At 46.6% G+C, this 24,808-nt stretch overlaps 1 protein-coding gene across 1 annotated transcript in view; it reads right to left on the reverse strand.

Annotated features, from left to right (window-relative positions):
* LOC131586732 (collagen alpha-1(XXVII) chain-like) overlaps positions 1–24,808 on the reverse strand; it is a 138,013-nt gene that overhangs the window by 75,243 nt on the left and 37,962 nt on the right. Inside the window, exons 7-13 of the mRNA XM_058853891.1 lie at positions 23,858–23,911; positions 18,971–19,015; positions 18,035–18,088; positions 15,607–15,651; positions 13,268–13,321; positions 12,016–12,060; positions 1,765–1,818 (exon numbers count right to left, since the gene is read on the reverse strand). Of these exons, the coding sequence (XP_058709874.1) occupies positions 1,765–1,818; positions 12,016–12,060; positions 13,268–13,321; positions 15,607–15,651; positions 18,035–18,088; positions 18,971–19,015; positions 23,858–23,911 (351 nt within the window). The remainder of the gene's footprint in view (positions 1–1,764; positions 1,819–12,015; positions 12,061–13,267; positions 13,322–15,606; positions 15,652–18,034; positions 18,089–18,970; positions 19,016–23,857; positions 23,912–24,808) is intronic.

Below are 24,808 nucleotides of genomic sequence, written 5' to 3' on the forward strand. Positions count from 1 at the left end.
CCTTTCCCACGTCTAATTCCTGTGATTAAGAGCCTAATTGGAGTGGCTAAAGCACTCGGGGGCACATGGGATCTGGAATGCGATGGCTCAACAGTTCTCATGAGCTGGTAGGAGGGCAGAAGGCCGCTGGGGCTGGAAGAGCCTGTGCTGTGCCCGGAGGGGATGGAAAGGAGATCAGAGGCTGTCGGGTTCAGCCTTCCCCACGCGAGCAGGGATCAGAGGATGTGGCAGCCCGCCCTCCTGCCTCTGACAGCTCAGCTGCACACCCCACCTACCGGACCTAGCATATTTGTGTGCGCCACAAACAGACTTTCTGGCATTTTTCTGCGTCTGTGACTCCACTTGTGACCCTGTGAACCTCCCTTTAAGTCAGCCCAAACAGTCTGTTTTCATTCTGCGATCGCCAAGGCACATTAATATTTAAGAGCCGTTGATAAGATGAAAGAGGAGCCATCCTTCTGGATGAATTAACGGGAATTTTGCTGCTCTCCCAGGCTCTGGGAACTGCCATTCAGCTGACTGGCACCGAGGACATCTTCTGAATGGGGCTTAGACAACTTGCATATTCAAAAGAAAACAAAGTAAGTTATTTGGGGGGGAAAAAAATTCTTCCTGTCCTCCAGGATTCGTGCTCTTCCTGGTGGGCTGGCTGGAAATAGCAGTACAATCAGAAAGTTTTCTACTTTGGGACTACTGGTTCCACTCTGACCCATGGCTTAAGTTGACTGAAGGATGGGAAAAGTCCCACAGAAGTACTCCTTGGGAACATCATTCCTTCAGTTCACTGCATTTATGATTCTTGCACTGAATTCCCACAAAGGCTGGAGTTGTAACTGAGCTTGGCTTGGTGATTGGAGTCAGTTGTGAAAATAACTTTTATGCTGCATATATGACAAATGGGAACTTGCAGGCACATGTGGAGTGGGTTGCTTCACACAAATCATCCCATCCAACCCCAGAGCAGCACGGTGATTATGTGTGAATAACCAAGGCAGCAGGAATTTCAAAGATGAATCAGTGCTGCTCATGCTAATTCAGGGAGAACCAACAAAGTAATTCAGAAAACAGTTTAGGATAATTAATACATCTGAGAACTGCTGCAAACCACGAGGACATGTTCTGTGAGCAGTGGCAAACTCTACACATCCCCACAGCTTAGTGCTACAAGAGCAGAGCAAATTAAACCTTATCAGCACCCAGCTGCTTAAATGACCTCTGGTACCATCCTGACCCAATTCCCAGGAGACACATCCCACTCTTAGGGAGCCAGCAGGGGTCAGATGAAGAGTGAAGGGAGACCAAGAACTCAGGAGACTGGAGACAGTCCCCATGCAGTCCCAGGGCTGGCAGAGGGATGGGGTAGGCTGTGGAATTTGTCCCTCAGTGCTCCCAGACTGGAGCAGGGAATCTGTGCCCTGTGGTATGGACAACATGGTCCAACACTGCTTATTCTGCCAGAGCAACATCCCTTTTCTCTTGATTTTTTTCTAGTCCCATCTTCTGGATAAGAAAGCGCCTGTCAGGATTGAGGTGCAAGGAAGGCAAGAGATGCAGACAGAAGACTGATGGCAAATGACCCGACAGTTACAGGAACCAAACACAGGAGTTTTCAGCTGGGCAGGGATGTACATCTGTTTTTCAGGAGGGACAAAATCAGCCAGAAGCTGCCACCAAGTGTAAAAGCTTCACTCAGCTCTAACTAGCATGATGCAGTACAGTGCAAACTGCAAAAGGAAAAAAGAAAGGAAAATGTAATGAACTTACAGGGTTCCCATCGATGCCTGGAGGTCCTCGCTCTCCAAAATTACCAGGAAAACCCTGAGAAGAGGAGGCAAACATGAATGTTAGTTATTGAGGCTCCCTGGTGTAGAAAGTCAGTTACAAACCACTCCCCTTGCACCCGGTGCAGCACTTTGGAAAGCAGCAGAACACAGGGACATGTGGGACAACCAGCCTGCCTGTCCTCATCCAAGCCACTCCTGCCACACCAGCACAGCTCCACAAGGCCAAAACCCCTGATTCATGAACCTCACTGCAGTGACTATTAAAAAATGGGCTGTCAATCTGAATTATTTAGTGCTATCTACTAGCAGGATAATTTGAAGAGCACCCCCTCCTCTCAGGATAGCTGGACAGCACAAAGCCTGTTGGAGCCCATGCAGATGCTTAATGGAGCTGATCGGAGATGCCTGGTGAATTCACTCCCTTTCAGCTTGCCAGAGGAGCAAATGCTTCCAAACTCATTACAGTCCACACCCCAGAGCTGTGAAAGGCCATGTTTACTACATGAAAAAGTCACCACAAAAGACGACTTCATCTCATTATATCCGATGCAAGTTTGGAAGACTTCAGACAATTATAGAGAAGGGAGTGGAGGTACTGAGCCAGAGCCAGAACATGGTGGTGTGACACGTTCTCTCTCACTCTTGGACAGATCCTGTGCTCCTCTAAGCCCTCCCCATCCAATTCCCTGCTACAATCAAATCCCAAAGCAGCTTCCTCTTCCCTGTCCTGCCATGCTCTGTCTCCCACAGAACTGGGAGTTAAAGTGCTTTATCCCCTTCTTTGGCTCACCAGAAATACAAAGGGCATGTTCTGGAATACCTGAGAGCTCAAGAGACAGGGATGAAGCAGACAGAGAGGATTCTCTCCTGTCCTGCCTCCTTCCCTGTGTACTACAAACACTGGTTATCTGGGAAAAGCAAATCTGAGGGAAGTGGAATGCAACAGCCAATGCCTTATCTGGAAACCCATCAGCAACAATGAAAACTGAAATGATCACAGCAAACAAAACAGGAGAACTACACAGGGAAACTGTCATCCAAGACCTCCCTTGACCTTTGAGGGTTTAACTCCTGATGAACAGAAAAGGTAAAAAGTTACATGGTAAAATTTAAGGTGAGAGATGGGAGGCCTGGCTTAAGCCAACAAAAATTCTGCCGCTGCCCTCAGAGCCAGCATTTCAGCTCTTCTGTACCAATTCCCTACAGCATGAAGGACTGAACCCACATGAGCTATTGCTTGCTTGAATTCAACATTTCTGTTTTGTGGGAATCACTGCGAATAGGAAAGTTGTCTGCCTTTCTCCAGCTAGGCACTACATCCCTGAGGCCTGTGCACATGCCAAGAAGCTGTGGTAAGCAACCACTGGAAACAGCCTTCTGCCATCTAGAGACAAAGATGTCAAATATAACAAGAAGGCAGGGGGGCTACAATTTTCTTTAATGAAAAAGAAGGGGAAAAATAACTCTGCTACATGCTGAATCAATCAGATCAGAGAAAGAGATGTGCAGGGAAAAATCATTGCTCAGGCAAGACAAAAAAATAAAAGAAGATTGCCAGAATATTTTGCTGTTTACAGTCATGTGGCTTGCCAAGGAAAATATGAGTGTGCATAGACTGATACTGTACTTACGCTGCTGCAGATTTCAGTCACAGCCTTCAGCATTCCCCAGCTGCATCCTTCCTTCCTCAGAGCTGGGCATGGAGTGACCCATGGATGCCACAGAGCAGCAGTCTGGCCCTGTGGCTGCTGGGGTATCTGCTATGGAGCTGAGCTTTTGCCAACATGGGGAGATTTTACTACTTTGAATGGCACAACAAAAACAATATTGCTACAGCAGCATCATAGCAGCCAGGGGAATGCTTGCTCCAGACTAAAACACCATTGTCTGAATTTGGTTTAAAACTCTTGAAGTGTGACATAAACAATGTGCTCCTGTGCCAGAATAAAATAAGCCAGATAAGGAACTATTTAAATGCATATGTTTCACACGTGTTTCACTCTTTTCTTTATACCTCAGCTTCCAGCATTAACCATGCTGCTTAAAGACAGGAAATTTGAGGCACTTGGTGATAGAGTTAATAGAGGTCTAACTTTTACACAGGTTTTCCAGTACTAGATCTCCAAATATCCAAACAGCTTGAAAACCAGATTTATTCCTGTGCTTGGCCAATACCACCCAGCAACCAAGAGATTCAGCATTAAAACCTGTTCACAGCAGGCTGTGACTGCCCACAGAGGTCAGGGTTCTTCCAGTCCTCAAGATGGGGTGGAAAAGGGTCAAAGTGGGAGGAAGCTGAGAAGAAAAGCAGAACAGGCCCAGGAAAACACTCAGCACCAAAGCTCCATCTTTGCCAACACCTTTTTTGTCCTTAACACACCATCTGCACTGCACAAACAACCCCCAGCTCACCCCTTGCTGGGGTGCTGGTGGTCCCCTGGTGCTTTTTGGCCCAAGCTGTAAAACAAACCCAGAGGAGACTAATGGAAAGATTCAATTCAACTAACCCCAGGCATCCTAGTCCAGAAGTCAAGCTTAGCACACAAGCACAGGTTTGGCACATTAAGTGAGGCTAAGGCTGGTGGCTGTGGTGAAGGAGAAGGATATTTCAGCATCCATACAGTCTGCAAAGACCCAAACCAGGTTGTGAAAGCTATCCCAGCACAGCTCTTGCACAGCAGGAAACAATCAATCTTTTAAGCCCCTAATGAAAAAGAAAGCACTTTGTTTCCATGGGGTAAGCAGTAGCAGTTTAAACCACAATAACAGTTCCAGTGACCACAGTGTCCTAATTTATGGGATCTCACACGTCTGTTAAAGATGTTTTCTTGGTGCCTCTCCTGCTTGAGCCTCAAGGAGAGAGATGTTCCCCAGGAACAGAACTAGCACTATTCAACTAAAACAACCGGCCCAGAAGTTACAAGCAGACTTTGTTATCCCGCTGGTTTCATTCCCCTAAGCAGTGACACCTCTGCTCTCCCATGCACTGCTCCAAGAGCCTGAGGAGCCCAGACTGGGGGAGAACACATGGGGCAGGAAGCTCATTTTATGGTGCTGGCAGACAGGCAGGTCACAACTGGCAGCCCATTACAGGAGACTTTTGAAAGAGATTAAAGAATCCAGCAGAATCAGAGTCTCCTGTGAGTGCAGAAGGGATTTTGGTACAGAGAATCCATCATTTTTCAGGGTGTTTTTTTTCAAACCAGTCCCTGGAAATTATGCTTAAGAATTGGGACAGAAAAGGAAAACACCTCAGTGAAAAACACAGAGCCATGCATCCTGCCCACTCTGTGGGAGGGACGGGATGTACAGAGAAGGACCAGGACAGGGAAGGCAAATGGCAGCAGAACTAGGAAGAAAATGTTTGACTAACAAGTTGTGTTGGCCAAGAGCCGGCGGGGTGCTCCTCCGCAGCGCTCCGGTCAGCTATGACAAAACTTTTGGCTCTATCTCACAGCTGGGAAATTCAGAGAGGAGGTGGGGGAAAATGTCCAGCTGAATGGATTTCACATTGTCTGAAGGAGAAGTTCAGTGAAAGAAGCAAGATGATGCTTGGGGAGGAGTTGGAGAGAGAGCACACAGGCAGATGCTTTGCGCTAGCGAGGTCTGGGTGCTCTGCGCTCCCCTGTCCCCAGCCCAAGCAGAGCTTTTCAGGGCTTGCACAATTTGTCCTCGCTGCACTCGGTGAACTGAGACACAGACAGATACAAACTGATTTATCCCAGGTTACACTGACAAGTAACAAAGTCTCTATCTTTGAGATGTTCCAATAGCGCCTTAATTCCCTTTCATCCCCACTCCTTGCAAAGGGCATCCTTTCATACACCAGGAGACTCCTGCTGAGAACAACCAGACCCAGACAGACACTGGAACCAGCTCCTCCTGCACCAGGGGATTACATCCCCCTCCACCTCCCCTTCCTTTCTTCCTCAGCTGAAAGCAAACAGAGCAGCCTGCCCTTTCTGCTGGCTGTTGTCAGCCAAAGCTCCTGGTCGGAGCAGACGCCACTGCTCCTTGTCCCTGGAAGCAGCTGTCCCCAGGAGGCAGGGACAGGTGACACACACGGTGTCCTTCGCTCCCCAAAGTCCTTCCAGGTGCTCACGTGTGGGTGGGTGTGTTGTGTGGATACAACATCTGATTCCGTTTAAAGCGCTTTCCCTGCAGGAGTAAGGGAGGCAGTCTGGCAGCTGCTGCTCTGAAGAATCCTGGCAGGTCCTCATGCCAACAGAATCGTTCTCCAAAAATAGGATTTTATTTTCCTGTTGGCTGAAGGTGCTCAAACCAACCAGCCCTCCTGTCTTGTCTGCAAAAGACTCTATTTGCCAGTTGGCTCCAGCCAGGTGAATCACTGCCCAGGAGCCTCCCCAGGGATGGAACTTGCAAGTCAAACAATTTAAGTAAGGAAAAAGAAAAAAGAAAAAAAGGTGGTGGAGAAGCAGGGCTGAGGGTGAGAGAAAGCCTTCATTGGAAAAAAATAAGGAGAATAAAACAAACAAGTGTAGCTTATGTTGGCAGCTCACACCTCTGAGAGAATTCCTGGTGTGGAGAGCAGACTGAGCCCCTTCACAGGTGGGCAGGGGCTGGCTCAGCCCCAGCAGGAGTCACCCCAAAGGGAGCCCTGCAGAGCCTGTGCTCCTGCTGTGCCTCCCCCCAGCTGTCACCCAAGAGCTGCACAGGGACCTCTCCCTTCCCCTGGCTCTGGGCAGTTTTCATCCCTGCAAAAGGGAGATGCCACATGCTGGGCATGGAGTGGGGGTCCTGCTGCAGCCCTGCTCCTCTGCCACCTGACAGGAAGCTTTGCTGTGTTCCCCAGGAGACTTCACAGCTCCGTGTCACCTCTTGGGACAGAGATTTCAGGGCATTTTTAAACATAACTATCCCTCCAGCTATGGGAGTACAGCAGGAGCAACACAAGAAAAATTTCCTGAAGCCTCTCCAGGCAAACATCACTCAAGTGAAGTGCCAGCCCCTCCACACTCCTGCTCTATTCCTTTTCCAGTGGAAGAGGATCTTTTCCTGATCTGCAGGGCTCTAACCCAGCTACCATTGCACAGAGAGCACTGAGCCTGCCACTGCTCCTCCTTGTCTGTGGCCAACATTTCCAAGTCAAGCAGCTTTAGGGGTCAAAAGGCTTTCAGACTCTTGGGTGACAATTGCATTACTTTTCCTTATGATTTCTAATAAGAATAATTTTTGAGCTTTTATTTATTTTGAGCTTTTCCCTGAAGGATTAAAGATGCCTGGAAGACCTTGGTTCAGCTCCTCATGAGAATTCTGAATTGTGATGGACAAGTCATTTAGGAGCATTCTTGGAAAAAAAATACCTTTGGGATTGTTTCTTTCCTGTCAGTGGAAGTTACAGCTCTTGGCACCTTTCAAACACTTCTCCCTGTGTTTTCAGTACTTTGTTTTGCCCATTCTTAAAAAAATTAAATACATATTGGTATTGTCCACCTCGCCAGGTTATTTGGATGGTGTAATCATGGACATAGGAACATGTGAGAAGCAACCATGCAAGCACCTCACCACAGAGATTTGGGAAACTCCAGACATGTGGAACACAGCTCAGGCCAAATAGAGATGGTGACATTTGCTCTGGGCTCACGCCTGCATTTCAGAGTGGTGAGCCAGGCCAAGAGGGGTGGAGAGACCAGACCAGCTGCCCAGCTTCAGTGTCCAACTTCAGCATTAAAAAAAGTCACTGATTGCTCAAACCACATCTATTTTAAAAATTCAGGTTAACAAAGCAAAAAAAAAAAAAAAAAAAAAAAAAAAAAAAAGCAAAGAATTTACTTAAATGGCTAACAGGAAACATCTGATCCATGGGCTAAAACCCTCTCATTAAAAGAGGAGCTTTGTCCATGGCTAGTTTTCAGGACCTCCACTGGACTTTTCATGCAAACAGAATGATTAAAAGCATATTACATTTTTAAATTAATCAGTTCCTGAAAAAGGCATGAAACATTTTGGTGCTATGCTGGGGTACAGTGCTACCCAAGTGCTGTCCACCAGCTCCTACAGGCCATTTGTGCTCCTTCCTGCAGCTCATCTTGTGGATTTATCTGCACACCAGGCCTTCAGCCCACACATTTCTCCTCTGGCTTTAGCTGGCCACATCTGAGAGTTCTATGAGACGCTGTTACCAGTTTCCCAAATTTCAGCTCATGTGGTGCAGGAGACTCTTGGCTCACTCCAAATGCAAGGAAGGGTCTCAGCTGCATCCAAAGCAGAGAAAAGATTGGAGGAAGAGAGGAGATGTTTATCATCTTGGTCCCTCCAGAGAGTAGCAACATTTGTTTTGCCAGTGACCTGAGGTTGTGCCAGCCTGGCCAGACACGTGGCAGAGAGTGTGTCCCCACTCTGCATGGACAACAGCTCAGCCTGTGTACCTTGGCAAAGCCCCACGCTCTGACATTCAGGGTGGATCTATCTTAGCCCTCCATCAAAAGGTTGGGGAGGCTACAAGATGAAACCTTCCTGATCCAGAGGAAGCCCTGCTTTTTGGCTATCCAGTCTCCCATGAGGCAAGTGATGCTTTTTCAGGATGCAAGACCCTGCTCATGCTGGTGGGGAGGGCAGGGGTATCACATGACCTTCTGACAGTTTATCAGATGAAGAAAAACCAATATATTGCAACTTGGTGCTCACTGGAGGCAGGAGTTACTGCATGATAAGCCACCACAGAAGAGGAGAGCACACATGAGAAACAGCCTGGTGAGAAGGTGCCACAAGTGAGAGGGGGATCCTGCCTGTGATCCTGGCACTGCACTGCTGCTCCCAGCAAACCCTGAGCTTGGTTCCAGTGGCTGCCAGGTCACTGCTGGCTCTCTGCTGTGGGTGACAGAGGGGAGGGACCTGGACTCACTCACATGCTGATCCCTGTTACTTCAAATCCATCTTATGGCACCTCTTCCGTGACACATGAGCTGTCATCTTTGGCATCTCCACGCTAGGCTTCAGCTGCTGAGCCCAGGGGAGAGCTCTCCAAAGACAGTGTGTTATCCCTGTTTTGCACAGAGCTGGAAGAGCCAAGCAGCTTGTGTGACACTGCATGTCACGGAGAGAAACCAGAACGATGAGCACAGAGACGGGCAAGGAAGCAGAAGTATCTGTTAATGGCTTGCTTGTGCTGCTGTTACCAAATCCTTCCAGCCTTGGGGATTGTCTGATCCTGTGCTGGATCCTTTGGGCCAGGGCTTTTCTTTCACGAGGTGTTTGCATGGTACCTGACACAGTGAAGCTCTGAGCACAGAGCACCACCAGGTTCTTAGAAAAATGTAAGGAAACCTCAGTTGTGTTTAACTCACTTGTGAATAGACCTCAGATGAACTTCAAAATTACTAACTATGTCTTCGAATTAAATTTATCTTCCTTCTTTTCTATTCCTTTAAAAAGAATACTACTAACAAAACAGATTGTAAAAAACATAGATATAAAATAGCACAGCTGGTGCAGTACTGACACTCTATGCGAAAAAGAGAGAGATAAGCACACATCAAAACCAAAGATGAACCAAAAAAGAGCTCAGAGCTCTTTGGATACCTTTCCTGAAGTTTTGCCTTTAAGTCTTTTCCTCTAGCAGAGCTTAAGAACTTCTGACAATATTCCACTCTATTTGAAGTTTAATACAATCTGCAGTGCAGACAGTTCTTATTGTGGCTAGCCATCTCCCACAGCATAAGAACAGCTTGGTGTTCCTTGAGCTAGTTCTATCTCCTACTCTTCCTATGAGTCATTTCCTACAGTGGCAGCACATCTCCTTCCTAGAGATGAACCAGGACTGACACATTGCCTCTGCATGGCAAGACACGCTATCAACAGCTTCTCTCACTCTTCCCCCAGCACCCCTGATGGAGTCTTGTTTTGATAATTTTTTTTCCCCAGCTGCTCAGCTGAACACCATAAAAATCCACAAAAAACACCAAAAAAGACATTTTTTTTCAGCCACTGCACTGGCGAGACTGAAGGTTTAAGCAAGCAGCTGCATCAGCTCCAGCCCCCCAGCCCACCTCTAAACCAGGCAGATCCAGAGACATACAGACTCCTGTTATTTCAGCCTCCTTCGTGCACTGGACTCCAACCATAACTGTGCCCCAGACCACCCCCAGCCCTCTCCTTCTCCAGGGCCCAGATGTTGGGATGCACTGGCCTCCTGCATCGCTGATGTTGGGCAGGGAGAGCCGAGCGGGAGGTGGAGTCAGCTCTTTCCACCACAAACTCACCATGTCCCTCACAGCTCTACAAAACTTAACTTGCCTGGAAGGATTTCAAGATCTGACTCATGTCCAGTTCCTCTATTTTAATCATTCCCTCTTACATCATTCTCAGAGGCCCACGGTGTCACATGCAACCTCCCCCAGCCCCCTTGGCTGAGCACTGATCCACTGCCAGCTCTCATCACAAACAATGCTAGGTACAGAAATATGTGTGATACCAACTCCCTTCCTCCTCTCCAGAGCATTCACCAGCTCTGAAGGCAGCTAATAAGGGCTTCCAAGAGCTCTCCCCTGCAATGAGAACACGGAGCTAGCAGAGGAACAGCAGCCACACCAGCTAATCTAAGGCTGCAGGGATGGGAAAGACCAGGGAAATCCCAGAAGGCTCACAAAAACCCCAAAGCAGCTGGGAGGCAGCACTGGCCAGGAGATAAGTGTTGGGAAGAGAATCAGGTCAGCTGGTTCCTGCTTTTTTTCCATTTTTTCCCAGAGACTTCCTGAATAACCGTGGATGTCACTTAATCTTTCTGTTCACGCTCGGAAGTTCAAATCATCAGCATCGGTCCATTCAAGATTTCCTATTAAACCTGATACCATAAAACAGGGATGCAGCCAAAACTCTCCGAAGGAGCCAAGCAGAACAAAGGTGCTCATGCGTAGCCATTTAATCCCTTCCCCAGATCCCAGCCTAAATGCCTCCATGGCTGAGAGATTCCCTGCTGATCTCAGGGGAGCCCCTTGCTCATAGCAGTGACCGCCAGACCGAAACCCTTGCCTGGAAGATTACAAATCCTGGCCAGCCAACAGCTGGAAGGCTTTGAGCCCACAGCGTGCTCTGTGCAGAGAGCAGAGCCCCTGCACCTAATAACAGTTGCTGTGTTTGTTTTGCCCTGGCCACTGAGTCATGGTTACACCACGGGCTCTGCACTTATTCAGCACAGGGGTTTCTGGTGCAACCAGCAGCTTGCAAAAGATCTGGTGTAGATTGGCAGCACCCCTGCAGAAAATCTGCTCGACTGGTCCCCATGTCAGGCACAGGACAGGCAGGATGGACAGGGCACTGCTGAGGTGTGTGCATGGATTCTGCAGTGAGGACACCAGCGAGCCGGGGCTGGGACTCCTGGGCAGGATGTGCTCCAGGCCAGGGAAATGGATTTTTCCATGTGTGGGTGAGTGGGCATTTTGCAAGAAGCCTGTGAGTGCAATGATGTCCAGAGGTCAGAGGAAAATCAAGCTAACATGAAGGACAAGGTGCAAAGGCAATGAAACACAGCAGAGCTCCAACATGCCTGAGCTTTCTGCTGATTCCTGCAGCAAAAAGCTTTATCCAGCTAAAGGAGGCATACAGAACTGCTTGGAAGGAGGTTGATGGGGTAAAGTCTTTCCTTTCTGTCCTTTCCCTGTTTCCTCTGCTCATTTCAGTATTTTTCCCACTTGCTCCACAGCCTCACACTTGTCTTCAGCCCTACTTGCAAACACCTCTTCCTCCTGGCCAAGCTCTCACATCTACCTGGTCTCCTTGCTCCTCAAACACATCTTCCCCAATCTGGTACACCACCAAGGACAAAAAGGTTTCTGTACAAAACCACACTTGCATTACACAAACCAGGATGGGACAAAGGTTGGAGAGAGTCACAGCAAGAAGAGGATAACGTGATGGAACTGGCAGGGTGCAAAACAGGAGATGGAACAGAGCCTGCAGTCATGATTGGGAATTAAAAAGTGCATCCAAGGAAGCGATTGGCCAGAGGCAGGACAGGAGGGAAGATGTAGAAGAAAATCTGAGAAGTGTGAGAACCAAGGGAGAATGAGAAAAGAGCACTAATGCCTGTGAATTGAGCAGAGCATGGAAGAGAGGAAGAGAGCAATATCTCTATCTTTGGTTTTCTTCCTGCTTGAGCAGACAGACATGAAAAAGTTTGTTTGAAGATATGAAGGGACACAGCCAAAAGCCAAATGTCTTGTTCCCAGTTTCATTCAACAAAGTCTGCATAATAGACGAGGAAAAACTTTACCGGCCTACCCATCTTGCCCCTCTTCCCAGGAACTCCAGGGATCCCCTGCAAGGAAAAAACACAGAGAGAGAGAAAAAAAAAAAAAAAGTTCTGGTTGAGAAATCAAACAGCCAACCAACAATACAAAGCAAAATGAGAAGAGAAAAGAGAATGCAAAACAGGCTAATGACTGTGGCATTGTTTGGGAATCGAAATGTCAGCTACTTGCAGTCGGCTGGGAGAGCAGAAGACAATTAACCTTCACCCATTAACTACGGCCTCCCGAGGACACGCGCAGGCAGCATCCCCAGGCTGGGGCTGTGCTTAGCAGGAGCAGTCATTAAGCTACTGGTCTGGAACCGAATGCAGGCCACCGCCGAGGCACTCGCTGCACAACTTGTGTTTATGTTTCTTATTTAGTTATACAAGCATTAAATCAGCGTCGCCAGAGCGCAGGGCAGGCCCCTCCCAGGCAGGCACGCTCCCACATGGTCCCGGGGCCTCTCCGCATTCTGGGGCTTGCATTTGAGGGAGGAAAGGCTGGAATCAAACTGTGTTCATCTTCCAGTGGCCTTTTTAGGAGCTCTTGTAGCGGGGAGAAGGGGATCCTTGGATGGGAAGAGATTGGGCTGGTGGGAGGATGTGGAGATGGAGGGTGGAAAAGCAAGGGATGAACTGTAAAGCTCTGAAAACTTGGGCTGTTTGGGAAGGCACGATGAAAAGGACGGGAGGAAGGGAGGACACAGCCACAGCTGCCCACTCACAGCCCCATGCTTGACTGCCCAACTCAATGCAACTGGAAATAAAGCCATTTTCAGAAAGCCCAGCATTGTCCCTTGCAAGAGCCAGGCTCTTTCCAGACATCTCCAGTCAGACACAAAATGCAGAGGCAGTGTGGCTGGGAGGTGATTCCTGTGGGACCAGAGAATCTCCATGTACGTTCTCCTCACCCTGCCCCACCTCACTAAAGTGAGCTGGCGAGGGGGAGAGGGAAGGCAGGTTTGTAAGTGAAGGAGAATATAGAAAAACTCCTCTGTAGTCACCAGCAAGGTCTGATGGCCCTGCCTGAAGCCTGGGTTCTCCTCAGCTGAACATCAGCCTTATACAGGGACACAGGTCTTCATTCAAGGGTAGGACGAGGCTAAGGAAGGGATTGTTAAGCATTAGGCGTGCTTGCCTCCTTCCTCAGGAACTAGGGAGAGAGAAGGTTACATCAGGCTCTGAAGAACTGCATTCAACCAACACACCAAGGTTTTCTCCACAAAATACTCACTCGTTCTCCATCAGCCCCTGGTAGCCCAAATAGTCCTGGGAGACCAATATACCCCTAAAAAAAAGAGGAAACAAGCAGTCAGATATGTTCCTCCATTAGCACCCAGTCAGTCTGTGTTTCCTGAAGAGCAGAGCAACCTCCAGCGTTGGTCAGTGGCAGCCGTGATGAAATAAACCTTGAGGCAAGTGTATATGCCCATGGACTGCATGGTGCTGGCTTCCACGATGTAGTCCAAGGGCACATACCCTCACACCAGGGATCAGAAGGACTCCAGGCAGGAAGAGGACAGCCAGAAGAAACCTTACCTGGGCTGGCTCTAAGCGTACCTGAGGGAAATGGAGCTTGGTTCAAGGTTAGCAAAAGTGACAGCAAAAGCAATCTACAGACCTCCACCTCCTTTCATCTCTGTCATTGCTTTTGACACTCATTTCCAGCTGTCCTGTGGTATCAAGCCCTTTCTGTCCCCTGGTGGTCACACACTGCAGCCTCTTCTGAAGCAAAGCCCCCCCTTTTCCTGGCACCAGGGCTGCCACCACCCTGCAGTCAGTCCTGGCTCTGCCCAAAGCCTCTCCCTGCACCACCAAGACCTTGTGCAAACCTCCATCATCCCAGGCACTGCAGGGCCTGCATGGGCTGGGAGAGGCTGAAGCTGACATTCCAGGCTTGGGGGATTGATGTGAGGCTCAGCCTGCACATCCACACAGATCCACCCTACAGGGAAAGCACCTTTGCACCAACACATTTCACATAAAACCCGCTGCTTCCACACTCATCAGGAACATTGTGTTTCCAGGTTTCTCTGTGGCCTGGGGGTCCTGCTGAGACAGGACATGAAACACAGTGTTTCCCTACCCTTGCCACAATGGCAGCCTTGTGTTTAATCCCTTTGCTCAGCAGCCTGGACAAAGTTACCTTGTGTGCTGGGCCTCTGCAATGGCCCGGCTGGTGCCAAACATGCCGAATCCAGAGGAAGTGAATTTCAGCAGGGAGCCCCCTCCGTGGCACCTCACTCTTACAGGAGCCAAGTGCTAACACTGCTTTTCTCTCATCTTTCTTTCTCCATCGTTGCTAAATCTCTATCTGCCAACCCCACCAAACTTTTTCACCAGTCCATCTCTCCCTGTGGGTTGTGTTTCCCTAAGGGATAACACCTAGCTGGGAAATAATGCTACATTAACATGATCCTGTCTGCCTTTGCCCCCTGAATCCTAAAAGAAACCACATAACTCCCAAACTTTTCCTGGAGAAGGCAAAAATAGAGGTGGAGGATGAAGAAGAGTCCAGAGCTGGCTCCCTTTAAACCACAAAATGCACATATCTTACCTTAGCACCCAATTCTGACTGACTGTGGTTGAACTGAGAAAGGGCTTCCTTGGGGATTTATAAATATTTCAGTCCTCACCACTCAGGGGTGCAAAATGGAGACTAACTTCCAAATCTTACATTCTGCACATCTACCACCTGATAATTACACAAGGTCCTGGTTAGAGCAGAGAAGGAGATGCCCCAGGGGAAGCCTAAGCCCTTGCAGAAGTGGGGTGAGCAAGCTGTGCTCTCAGATTTTCCTCTCTTCTGCAGGAACTGAACGTGCCCTCTCCCTTCCCAACTCAGGAATATTGCTAGCTACAGGGTCAGCATTTGTTTATTCCTCGCAGTTTTCCTAGTGATGAAAGCCAGCTGCTTGAATTTACTGCATATAGAGAAAGTATCACATGTTAGAGAAATGGGGATTTATTGGCTTAGAATCGCATTGTGAATTTATAATTGCAGGAAAAGAACAAAATGTGATTAACAAGAGCCTTAAGTAGTAATAAAAAAAGAATCCTTTGCAGTGAGAATAAAACCCCAGCAATTATTTTTGGTGAGCAAAACCAGACAGGACGGAGATATTGTTTGTATTTGCACATGGCTTCAAGATGCTGGCTTGCTGTTGTGCATAATGATTTAAATCACTCCCAAACCAGGCCTGTACCCAAATGAGCCCATATTCAGCGTGGTCAAAGACCACTGAACCACACTGATTGAAACCAAAGAGGCCTTTGGGACGTGGGGCTTGCAGGCTTTGATAGGAATTTGTAAGCCATCCTTTCCTCTCCTGCAATCTGAGCTCTGGAGGGGCTCACTTTATCTTCAGCACTATTGGGAAACTTTGATCACGGTACATTCCATGTTTCATTTAAAAAACTTAACAGTGCTTCAGTAAACAAGCGGTGTGCAGCTCAAATCCCCCAAACACAACAAATTAAAGCAATCAGCTTCAGAATTGCAACATCAAGCCTAAAGTTTCTTGAGAAGCCTTGGATAAAAACAAGAGAAAAGGCAAATGAAAGGTTGCTTACCCGAGTGCCTTTTGGGCCAGATTCCCCTATGGGGCCAGGTAAACCCTAGAACAGAAGGGAAAAAACAAAGACAAATGTGGACCAGTTTTAACTTAAAATAACAAGCAGTGCCAACCCCCCAAGCACCATCCCTGCATGGTTCTGCTTTAAGAGCTTTTTAAAGCTTTAAGTGCTGCATGGTTCTGCTTTAAGGTTTAGCTTTAAGCGTCCAAGGAGTATCAACAAAGGAGAAAAAAAGACAAAATGATACAAATAACAGATCTGCCATTGTTGGGGAGCTGGGATTCGGCAGAACCTGAGACTGCTGCACAGAGTGAGCCTTCCCTGGGGCTGAAGTAGAGATTTCTGATGATAAAGACCATAAGGGCTGATGCAGTGGGGTGCCCAGAGGTTGTGTTACCCTTGGGATGTGAGGCACAGTGATGCTCTGTGCCCAACAGCTCTCCATTCATCTTCCTGCCTAAGCAAACACAAGTATAGCAAATGTATTCCAATACCTGCTTAGGGAACACTGATGCAGTGAGAAATTTCTACAGCCTAGAAAGTCACTTAGCAATGCAGGTACTGTGATATCTCTAACCTTTTGCAGCATCAGCTATGGAAATAATTGAAAATTAATTTCCCATTTTAATTCTATGCCTAATGCTGCTCACTCAAAACACTGCAAAGAAGAAAAGTGTGAAAATGCAAAATAAATTTTCATGTTTATTGCCTTCTAGAAAGTTTCCAGATCAATTTTTTTTTTCTCTAGTTCCAGATTTTGATGGGATTTTCTGGGGGGTTGGGGGCAGAAAAAAAATGCTAAGTCCATATTTTCTTCAGCTGGCAGCACTGCAGGCTCAGGCTGGGATGTGAAAGTTGGGTTGTGCTCTTTCCTGGCTCCTGCATCATTGCCAAAGATTTCAGGGTGAAGTTACAATCCTGCCTGTGATGCACAAACCAAACCCCAGCCAAGCACTCTCCCATCACTGCAGAGCCAGCACAGCTGACAGGAGTAACAAGTAGTAAAATCTCAGTAAAGTAAACAGCTCTGATGCAGGATACACACAGCATTCAGATAGGCTGAAAAAAGCTGCCTTAAAAAAATAAAAAAGTCACTTTCCTGACCCAAACCACGTTTTTAAGAAGGCAGATTTGTTCTTTGAATGTCAAGGCACAGATTTCATCCCGCTTATCTGATGGGCTGAATTGATGAACAGCATTCATTAACCTTGTATGTCTAAAATCTCTTGGACCTTTTCTTATTAGTCATCTAACACACATTCACACCTAGGAGACTCTTTGGCATGCTCAGCTCTAAGAGCCTTTCAGAGTATGAATGGAGCCTTTAGTCAGGTGCATAAAGCTCCCATCCAGTTCTGCCATCTGCTCTCTCCAGTGTGCTAAGCAAGGTATCAGTTTGATTTTCAATTTAAAATGGGTCATGCATTATTGACAGTCTGAGGCAGAGTCACAGACTCGTTCTGCAGGTCTAGTTCATGTTTAATCCAATAACCTACACATCTGCATACAAAATTCACATCCAAACTCAGGATAAGTCTGAAAGGCTCAGGACAGAGCATTTGGGATCTTTGACATCTGCCTGGACTCTTGAATTACAGATAAATGTGGCAGAATCCAACGTTAAATGTGTCCATTTTAGAAACCCCTGACAAAACTCACTTCACCACAAAATGTTATGGGGTTGCATGTTCTGTTCTCCAAGAGATTCCATTTTTTAGGGTCTTACAAATTCTCCTCTTTCCTTTACACTGCTCAGCATCTTACATCAGTAGGAGAACAAAGTGTCCAATCTTCATCCATTACCCAATGCACACTCCTCCATTCCTAAAGTTGTCTTTGTGTAATTTTTTTCAACATGAGAACAATGACTTGATTGTCTCTCATCATATTTTTTGCAGCTGCAAATATGATTTTTTTATATATATATTTTTACAGTTCATGCATAACTTTGTGTGTGTATACATAGGTTTATGCCAGTGCATTTTACTAGGGAGAGTTCATCTAAATCTCCTCCTCCAATAATAAATACACATTTTTTCCATCCCAGGTTTCTAACTTGTCCAACATTAGGTGCAAAATATGCCTAGAAGAGAAGGGTTAGCAGCATGCACGTGTTTTTCTCTGCTCTGCTGTTCTGCTTTCTCCCTGTAGTTATATTGAAGAAGAATCTGTCATAATTTCCTGTAGGAATTCAGGTTTTATCTATCATAGGCACAAAATACTTTCTAACAGCATTTCAGAGTTGAAAGGCTGTGTTACTGGCACAACACCTTGAGGGGGGAAAAGAAGGAAAATATTCAGAGATCAAATGTGCAGATATACCAACATTTTCTAGAGGACTGCCCTGTCCTTAGTGGGGCATGTCTTTAGCTACCTGCACACCCAAATCCCTACTCTGTGCACAGCACGATGAGATTTACTGCACCTGCCTGCCAGGATAACCTTTGGCACCTGGACTTCCAGCTGGTCCTCGCTCGCCCTTTGGAGAGAAAAAAAGAAAAGGCACAAAAAGTCAGGTGAATGTCCCACCTGGGGAGTGTTTTTATCTGAATCATTGTGGAATGGATTAACCTGATGAACATTTATAGAGAGGAAAACAATAGTAAGAGTAGATAATGAAGTTAATTAACGAGGGGAGAAAACACACTGAAGCCAAGTCAACAGGTCCATGCACGGAGCAAGTGCTGCTGTTTCTCCTGCTCCCTTCATTTGGGGAAAAGCAGCAGAGAATCTGGAACAAGGACACTAAGAGAAGGTGTAAGGCTGCATCTATATCTGGCATATGGAACCGTTTTGCTGGTGGGAAAGCACTGCCAAAATTCTTCAAAACTAAATGGATTCATGTATAATATCCTTTAACATCATTGCTAACAGGGCCTGCTATTCATTGCCCTTTTTTTTTTTCCTTTTTTTTTTTACTGCATTGCAAACATCAAACTTAACCAAATAGAGAAGGGGGAGAAAAGGGGAGGGGTGAATGGGCTTTGGGAAGTGAATCACATATACTCAACACAGTGTGGTTACTAAAGTCCAGGTGAAATTAATGTAAAAAGACAAATAAAGAGGAGGATGACAAGCTGGTTTTTCTTCCCCCAAGTAAACTTAGTGTGGCTGAGCAGTAAAAATTAGAAATTAAATTTAGAAACTCCAAGGCAGTCTCCTCCCACCATGCCATTGATGCTGGGTCCTGGTGTGTGCACAGATCCCAGTGTGTGTGTAGCCAGCTCCCCATGTGTGCCCACCTGCCCTGGAAGGACCTGGCTGTCCACACCAAGCAGGCTGCACCAGAGCCAAACCAGCATCACAGCCAGAAAATCCATCCCTCCTTAAAGCTCCCCTGTTGGGAAGTGGGAAAACTCACCTGGTCTCCAGGGTGACCCAGTGGTCCAGGGTAGCCTTTATATCCCTGTCAAAATAGGATGGAAGAGATGAATACTAAGAAACAAAAATACAGTAAAATAATCTGAGTTTGGTTTTTTATTTCTCTTTGCAGGTAGAAATAAAGTTCTGGGGAGAAGCAGGATTTTAGACAGCATTACACAACCACGACAACTTTTATCAAGCTGCTTTGTGTTTGCACCACCCCAACAGCTGATGTGCCCTGGTACATACTCCAGAAGGAATTGCTCCATGAACACATTTGGAGTGATCTCCACACTCAGATCTATTTGTAATCTACACCTTGAGCAGGGCTGCCCTTAATCCTCAGGAAACCACAGACCCACAGAATGAAATATTGGCTTTGGACTACAGCAACATGAGCCACTTGTGTTTCAGAGCTCTTACTTTTGCTTTAGAGTTTGAAATGCCACAGGAAACACCAAAACAAGCATTTACTGTCACAGGAAACTTCAATTTTTCTACCTTGAACTTGTCTAGCTTCCAGCTTTTCTAATCTAATTATTACAAGATCCAGTCTTTCATTATGAAGCTATTAAAATTGTAAGCAAGCTGCCTCTCAACCTGCCCTTGCTGCTGAATTAATTAGAATGAGTTTCTTAATCCACCTTGCTTACTGGCAAGGGTTTCAGGCTTCAAATCATTCTCACAGGTCTTTCATAATCCTGCTTCAGTTTGTCAGTATTTTGCATTTTTGGGGGATGTAGACACTGAAGCAGGACAAGGGCAGCCTGTTTGACTGCAGACTGGGCACTGTGTGTCTTTTTAGGGAATTTGCTTTCTCCTGGATTTACATAGAGTTCCCTTCAAACAGAGTAAATTCTGTATGTGATGGACACATCAGATTTTTTCCCTCTTTATTATCTTGGTTCAGCTGTTTAAAACAAACTTCCATCAAGAGAAGCAGATCAGGAGATTAAACACAGTTTAAACAGATGACTGTTTAGATGGGCTGTCAGCAGGATTAAAAAAAAAACAAAACCAACAAAAAAAAGCAGAAAATTTAACTTGAAACAAATGGGAGAGAAAAAAAAATGAACATGGAACAATCCTTGCACAAATACTAGAGAAATAACAAATTGCTTTCAAGAGTAGGTTACAAGTAGTTGTAACTACTCAGTTAGCTCAGTCCCTGCTACTCACCCTGTCCTGGCCAGGGCTGCAGCTCATCTCCTCTGTGTGTGAACCCCTCAGGGAGTGTCCCTGCTCTGGAAATCATCACCAGTCACAGGGTGACTGAGCCCTTGGCCTTTGGCTCCACTCACCACACGAACCCAGGACTGTTTCTGCTCCCAGGTCCACACCTCTGATTAACAGCTTTTTTATTCTTCCCACGGGTTATTCCAGACCTGCAGCCTGAGCCTTTGCTGGCAGGGTGTGCAACGCTCTCAGCCGTCCTGGCCACTACCTGCTCCCCTTTGCATTCCTCCTGCCTTGTTATTTCAGACAGTCTGGCCTGGAAGGATGTTGATTCCCTTCTCCCAGTTCTGTCCTGCTTGGCTTTGCTGATCTACCATGGCTCTGGACAGAGCTGCACCTTCTGACCAGGCTGACCTGAAAGATCCATGTTTGAACCGTCTCGAGAGTCCTTTTTCCAAATGCTGTGAGAGCATTTCAGTCAGAGGCTCCTCACTGGAGCAGGACCAGCACAGAGCATTCCCTGCCCCTCTCCAGGAATCTGCCCCATCAAATCCTCTCCTGCTCATCCTCTCCCTGGCCCCTGACAGAGGCTCAGCAGAAAGGAGGGAGGATGCTCCACCCTGGTTGGGTGTCTGGCCTGAAGGTGAGAGCTGCCAACAGAAACATCCCTGGGTTCAGCATCCCCAGTCATTCCCTGGAATTTAGATTTCCATGGGGTTTTCTCCTGGGACCTCTGCCCAGTTCTTCCAGTCTGGAGCAGGAGCTATCTTGTCTCTAGGCAACTGGAGCACCAAGCTTAGAAATATCTGACTTTTCCACTGATAAGAAATATGTGCCTGGCTTGTCTGCTCTGACCCATTCTGCTCCAGCTGGGTTTCTACAGGATGGGTGTTTTGAGTGTGCAATGTCCACCCAAAGTAGGTGATGGCATGATGGTCCCTTGAGATGCTCAAAGCACATCCTGAACTAAATTCTGCACCAGTTCTGTAGTGGAAAGTGAATGGCACTTAGGTTAAATATGAAGACATTCTGCTACTGTTCTGTTACATTAAATATCCTCCTCACTACATATTCTGGGCTCAGGAGAGTTTCAAATATATATTTCTTCACAATATACCCCAGTTATTTCTGCCTCAGGTGAATTACAAGGGAAAATGAAAAAAGCTTCTGTATGTTAAAGCTGGCTGCAGTGTGAAAGTATTTACCTGCTAAAATCCTCTTCAAATAGCACTAAAATGACAGGGCAGAGGGTATGAAAACAACTGCATTTGCTCTTTTATCTGAACACTTCCTGATGATTACAGGGCACTCCACACAAAGGGCTGTGATTTAGAAAGGAAACTGCACTCCAGTGAAGAATTTACTCATCTGTGATGATATTTATAATCTACTCTCTCCTAGCTGAAGGGATCATCCTGCACTTTGGTAGGAAATGTGAAGAATAAAGGGGCCAGGGAATGAGACCTGCATTCAGGATGTTTTGAAGCAGTGACCACTTCCCAGCTCTGTCTTTGATCTCTGACTCCAATGAAACTTTGCCTCTCCCACTGCTGTTTTCTCCTCCGGAGCAATGATGCTGCTCTGCTGAGATCTATCTCCAAGGCAGCTGTGGTCTGCAGCCCCAAACCAAAAGCCAAAGCCCACAGATACCTCACAGGCACCAGAGGGAACATCCTGCCACCCTTCCTGGTCTGCAAAAGCACCATTTCCTCTGAGGAGGATGAGAAATACACCTGCTGCTTCTAAGGAAGTTTCATGTACTCGTAGATATGTGGAGCTACAATGACTTCAGGGGTGCTCTGAGATCAGCCTGTCCAGTCCTGCAAGCCCAATCCAAGTCTGTCAGCATTCCCAAGGCAGGCACTGAGGAGTGAGCCACACTATCCAAAACCACATGCAGCTGCTTGTGGCTCCAGCTCATGCTGCTGAGATGTGGTTTCATTTAGTGGGAAAAGCATTTTGCTTCTCCTGGTGAAATATTCTGCCCATTTGAAGGTTTCTACATGGTGTTCTCTGATCAAAGCCCTGGGAGCCCTCTCTGCAGTGCCTCCATGGAGTGAGAGGAGGGATGTCCATTTCCAAGGCGCTGCTGTTTTCCGGTAGCCAAGCACCAGTGTATTTTCACTGGGAGAATGCCAGCAGGGAACCCAGATTAAAAAAAAAAAATATTTTTTTTTCCAAACATTTTTCCAACAGCTGTAAATTTTTCTTAATGCAAGATGCTAATAAAAGCCAGGTTACACCAAACCCACTGCCAGACTAGTGCTACTGGGAGGTGTTTTTAAGCTGCACCAAAGGAAAAATTTCAACATCCAACTTGCTCATTACTTGAAGAAACAGAAGCATACCCCTGCCTTTACCCTGTCCTGTGGGAGCTAAGATCAGATGTGAAGGCCATGTGCTGGACTTGGGAATGTTTGTTCAATCTCTTATTCCTTCTCTGCTTTTTCCACTATGAGTGCTTGCACTCCTGACATTGCATTTTGCTGATCGTAACCACAAGGTTTTGTTTTATGAGCTGTTATACCAGGAAAATGGTATTCTTTGCACCCTATTAGTTAGAACTTGTTTGTGACAGCAAAAGATCCGTAATTAATCACTCAATTGCTCCTACTCCACACGGCACCCCAAGCGTGACCAGCCTTGGAGCAGAAAAATAAACTCAGCCCTCCTCTTGGCAATTTGGTTCTAGTATAAAGCGTACAACAACTAATCATGGAGAGGGAGGGTTCCTTCCAGCCTCCTCCACACCTTCTTTCTCTCCTTGGAGTCTTAAAACATACCCAAGGAGGTGTTTGTGTGCAGCTAATTGACCTGAGGAGCAGTGCATGGTCAATGGCCCATTGACTGATGGAGTGATTGAAACAAGATGCCAATTTTAACTGTTCCATTTAGCTGTGGCAATATTGGCTTGCTCAGAAGGGGAGTCATGGCCACTGAGCCCCACTCAAACAGCTCCCTGCAACAGGCCCTGCTTCCAAGGAAAGAAACCAACCTACCAAACACGGAACTGGAGACTCAGCTGAAATGTCCTTGATCTATGGAAGATCTGAACTCCAGGTGTGGATGGCTGAGGTACTGCTGTGCAGGCTTGAATGCATGGATAGAGACACACACCCTGCTGCCTCAGGAAAACAGGGATGGATCTGCTGTTCCATCCTTACATACCCTTTTCTAGGCATAAATTGTGTTGTTTGCGATGTTAATGGTGTTGAAGCACAAATATGGAAGCAAATAAAGGAAAACCTGACCAGTGCTGACAGTCTCTAAGCAAAATAAAGAGGAAAGGCACACAGGTACGTTTTTGAAATGTGCTTTACCAGGATAGACAGTTGTGGTTTCCTTGGAATGCTAGTACTGTTCTGAATCCATCCTTTGAGTATTGCTGTTGTTTGGAGATCCCTTTAAATAAGTCACTGGCTGTACCAGGCCTAAATTTGGCTTGCTGAGGAATACCTGGTGTCAGGGTGCAGAGAGATGCAGAATACAAAGAAGGAACAGAATTCTGTACCCAGAATTTCATTTTGTACTCTTACATAGTTTTTAGGCAGTTGCTTCAGCCTATCTCCCTAGGTTTTACACCTGCTAAACAGGCATAAGGCTCCTTGGGTGCATACTGGGACTTTAATTAAATCTTTCAGGCAGAGTTAAAGAAGAAAATTTTAAAATAAAATTACTGATCTAATTCACTAAAAAAGAACACTCTTACCTTTCTACCAGGTGGTCCAGGGAACCCAGTTAAACCAGGTAAGCCCACATCTCCCTGTAGGAAGCAAGCAAGTCCAATTAGTTTTCAGCAACATTTTCCCTGTGCCTACTGCAGTTACCGCAATTATTTTGCTGACACCAGCCCCCAGCTATTGATATTTCTGGTTCTAATCACAACTCCTCAAAACCTGACTGGATAAGAAGAGTAGATTTAAACAACATCTCTATTAACTGGCTCATATAAATAATAACCCCAGTTAATTAATGGCAGCTGCTGCTGGAGTCCAGCTTTTCGCAAGCAGAATGAATGCGCTTTTTTTCCCCTCAATGATCTCATTCAGTCACATGCTTCATTCGCCTTTCAATAGGCATTGAAATCGCCAAGGCAAGGAAATTTTAGACTTTAAATGCAATAAGAACAACAGGTACCTCCTGCCAAATCCTGTGATTTGCTCTCACACTCTGCTACTGGCCTGGCTCAGCCCACGGCTCCTGTTCGGATGGTGCTGGTGCTGCAATTATTTAACCTGCCCGTCTGACATGGATTGAACCTTTGCAGGCTGCTGGTGGGAGGGTTTGTTCAGTGGTCTGTACTTGTGAAAAGGGATTGCATCACATCCCAGCTGGCAAACCCAAACCATCTCAGAACGGATGAGCGCATTGCTGTGAGACCTCTCCAACACCCAACCTGCCTGTGTGAGCCCACTTGGCCTCCTCTGATCTGCATCAAAAAACCCTGGAGTGCCTTCTTACTGAAATTCAACAAATTTCCAGTATCTAGCTTGAAAATTAGGCATCACTCCAAACTCCTGCTGGAAACTCCTTATTCTGACTGCTATCAGGAATAAAGCCTTGTTAACACAAGCTAAAGGTGATCTGGATCTCTCCCTTTTTTACACCAACACTGTCTTCAAGAAAAAAGTTCCAGACCCTGAATATGGACAATTTCCAC

Source organism: Poecile atricapillus, chromosome 20, assembly GCF_030490865.1.
Source record: "Poecile atricapillus isolate bPoeAtr1 chromosome 20, bPoeAtr1.hap1, whole genome shotgun sequence".
Taxonomy (NCBI): domain Eukaryota; kingdom Metazoa; phylum Chordata; class Aves; order Passeriformes; family Paridae; genus Poecile; species Poecile atricapillus.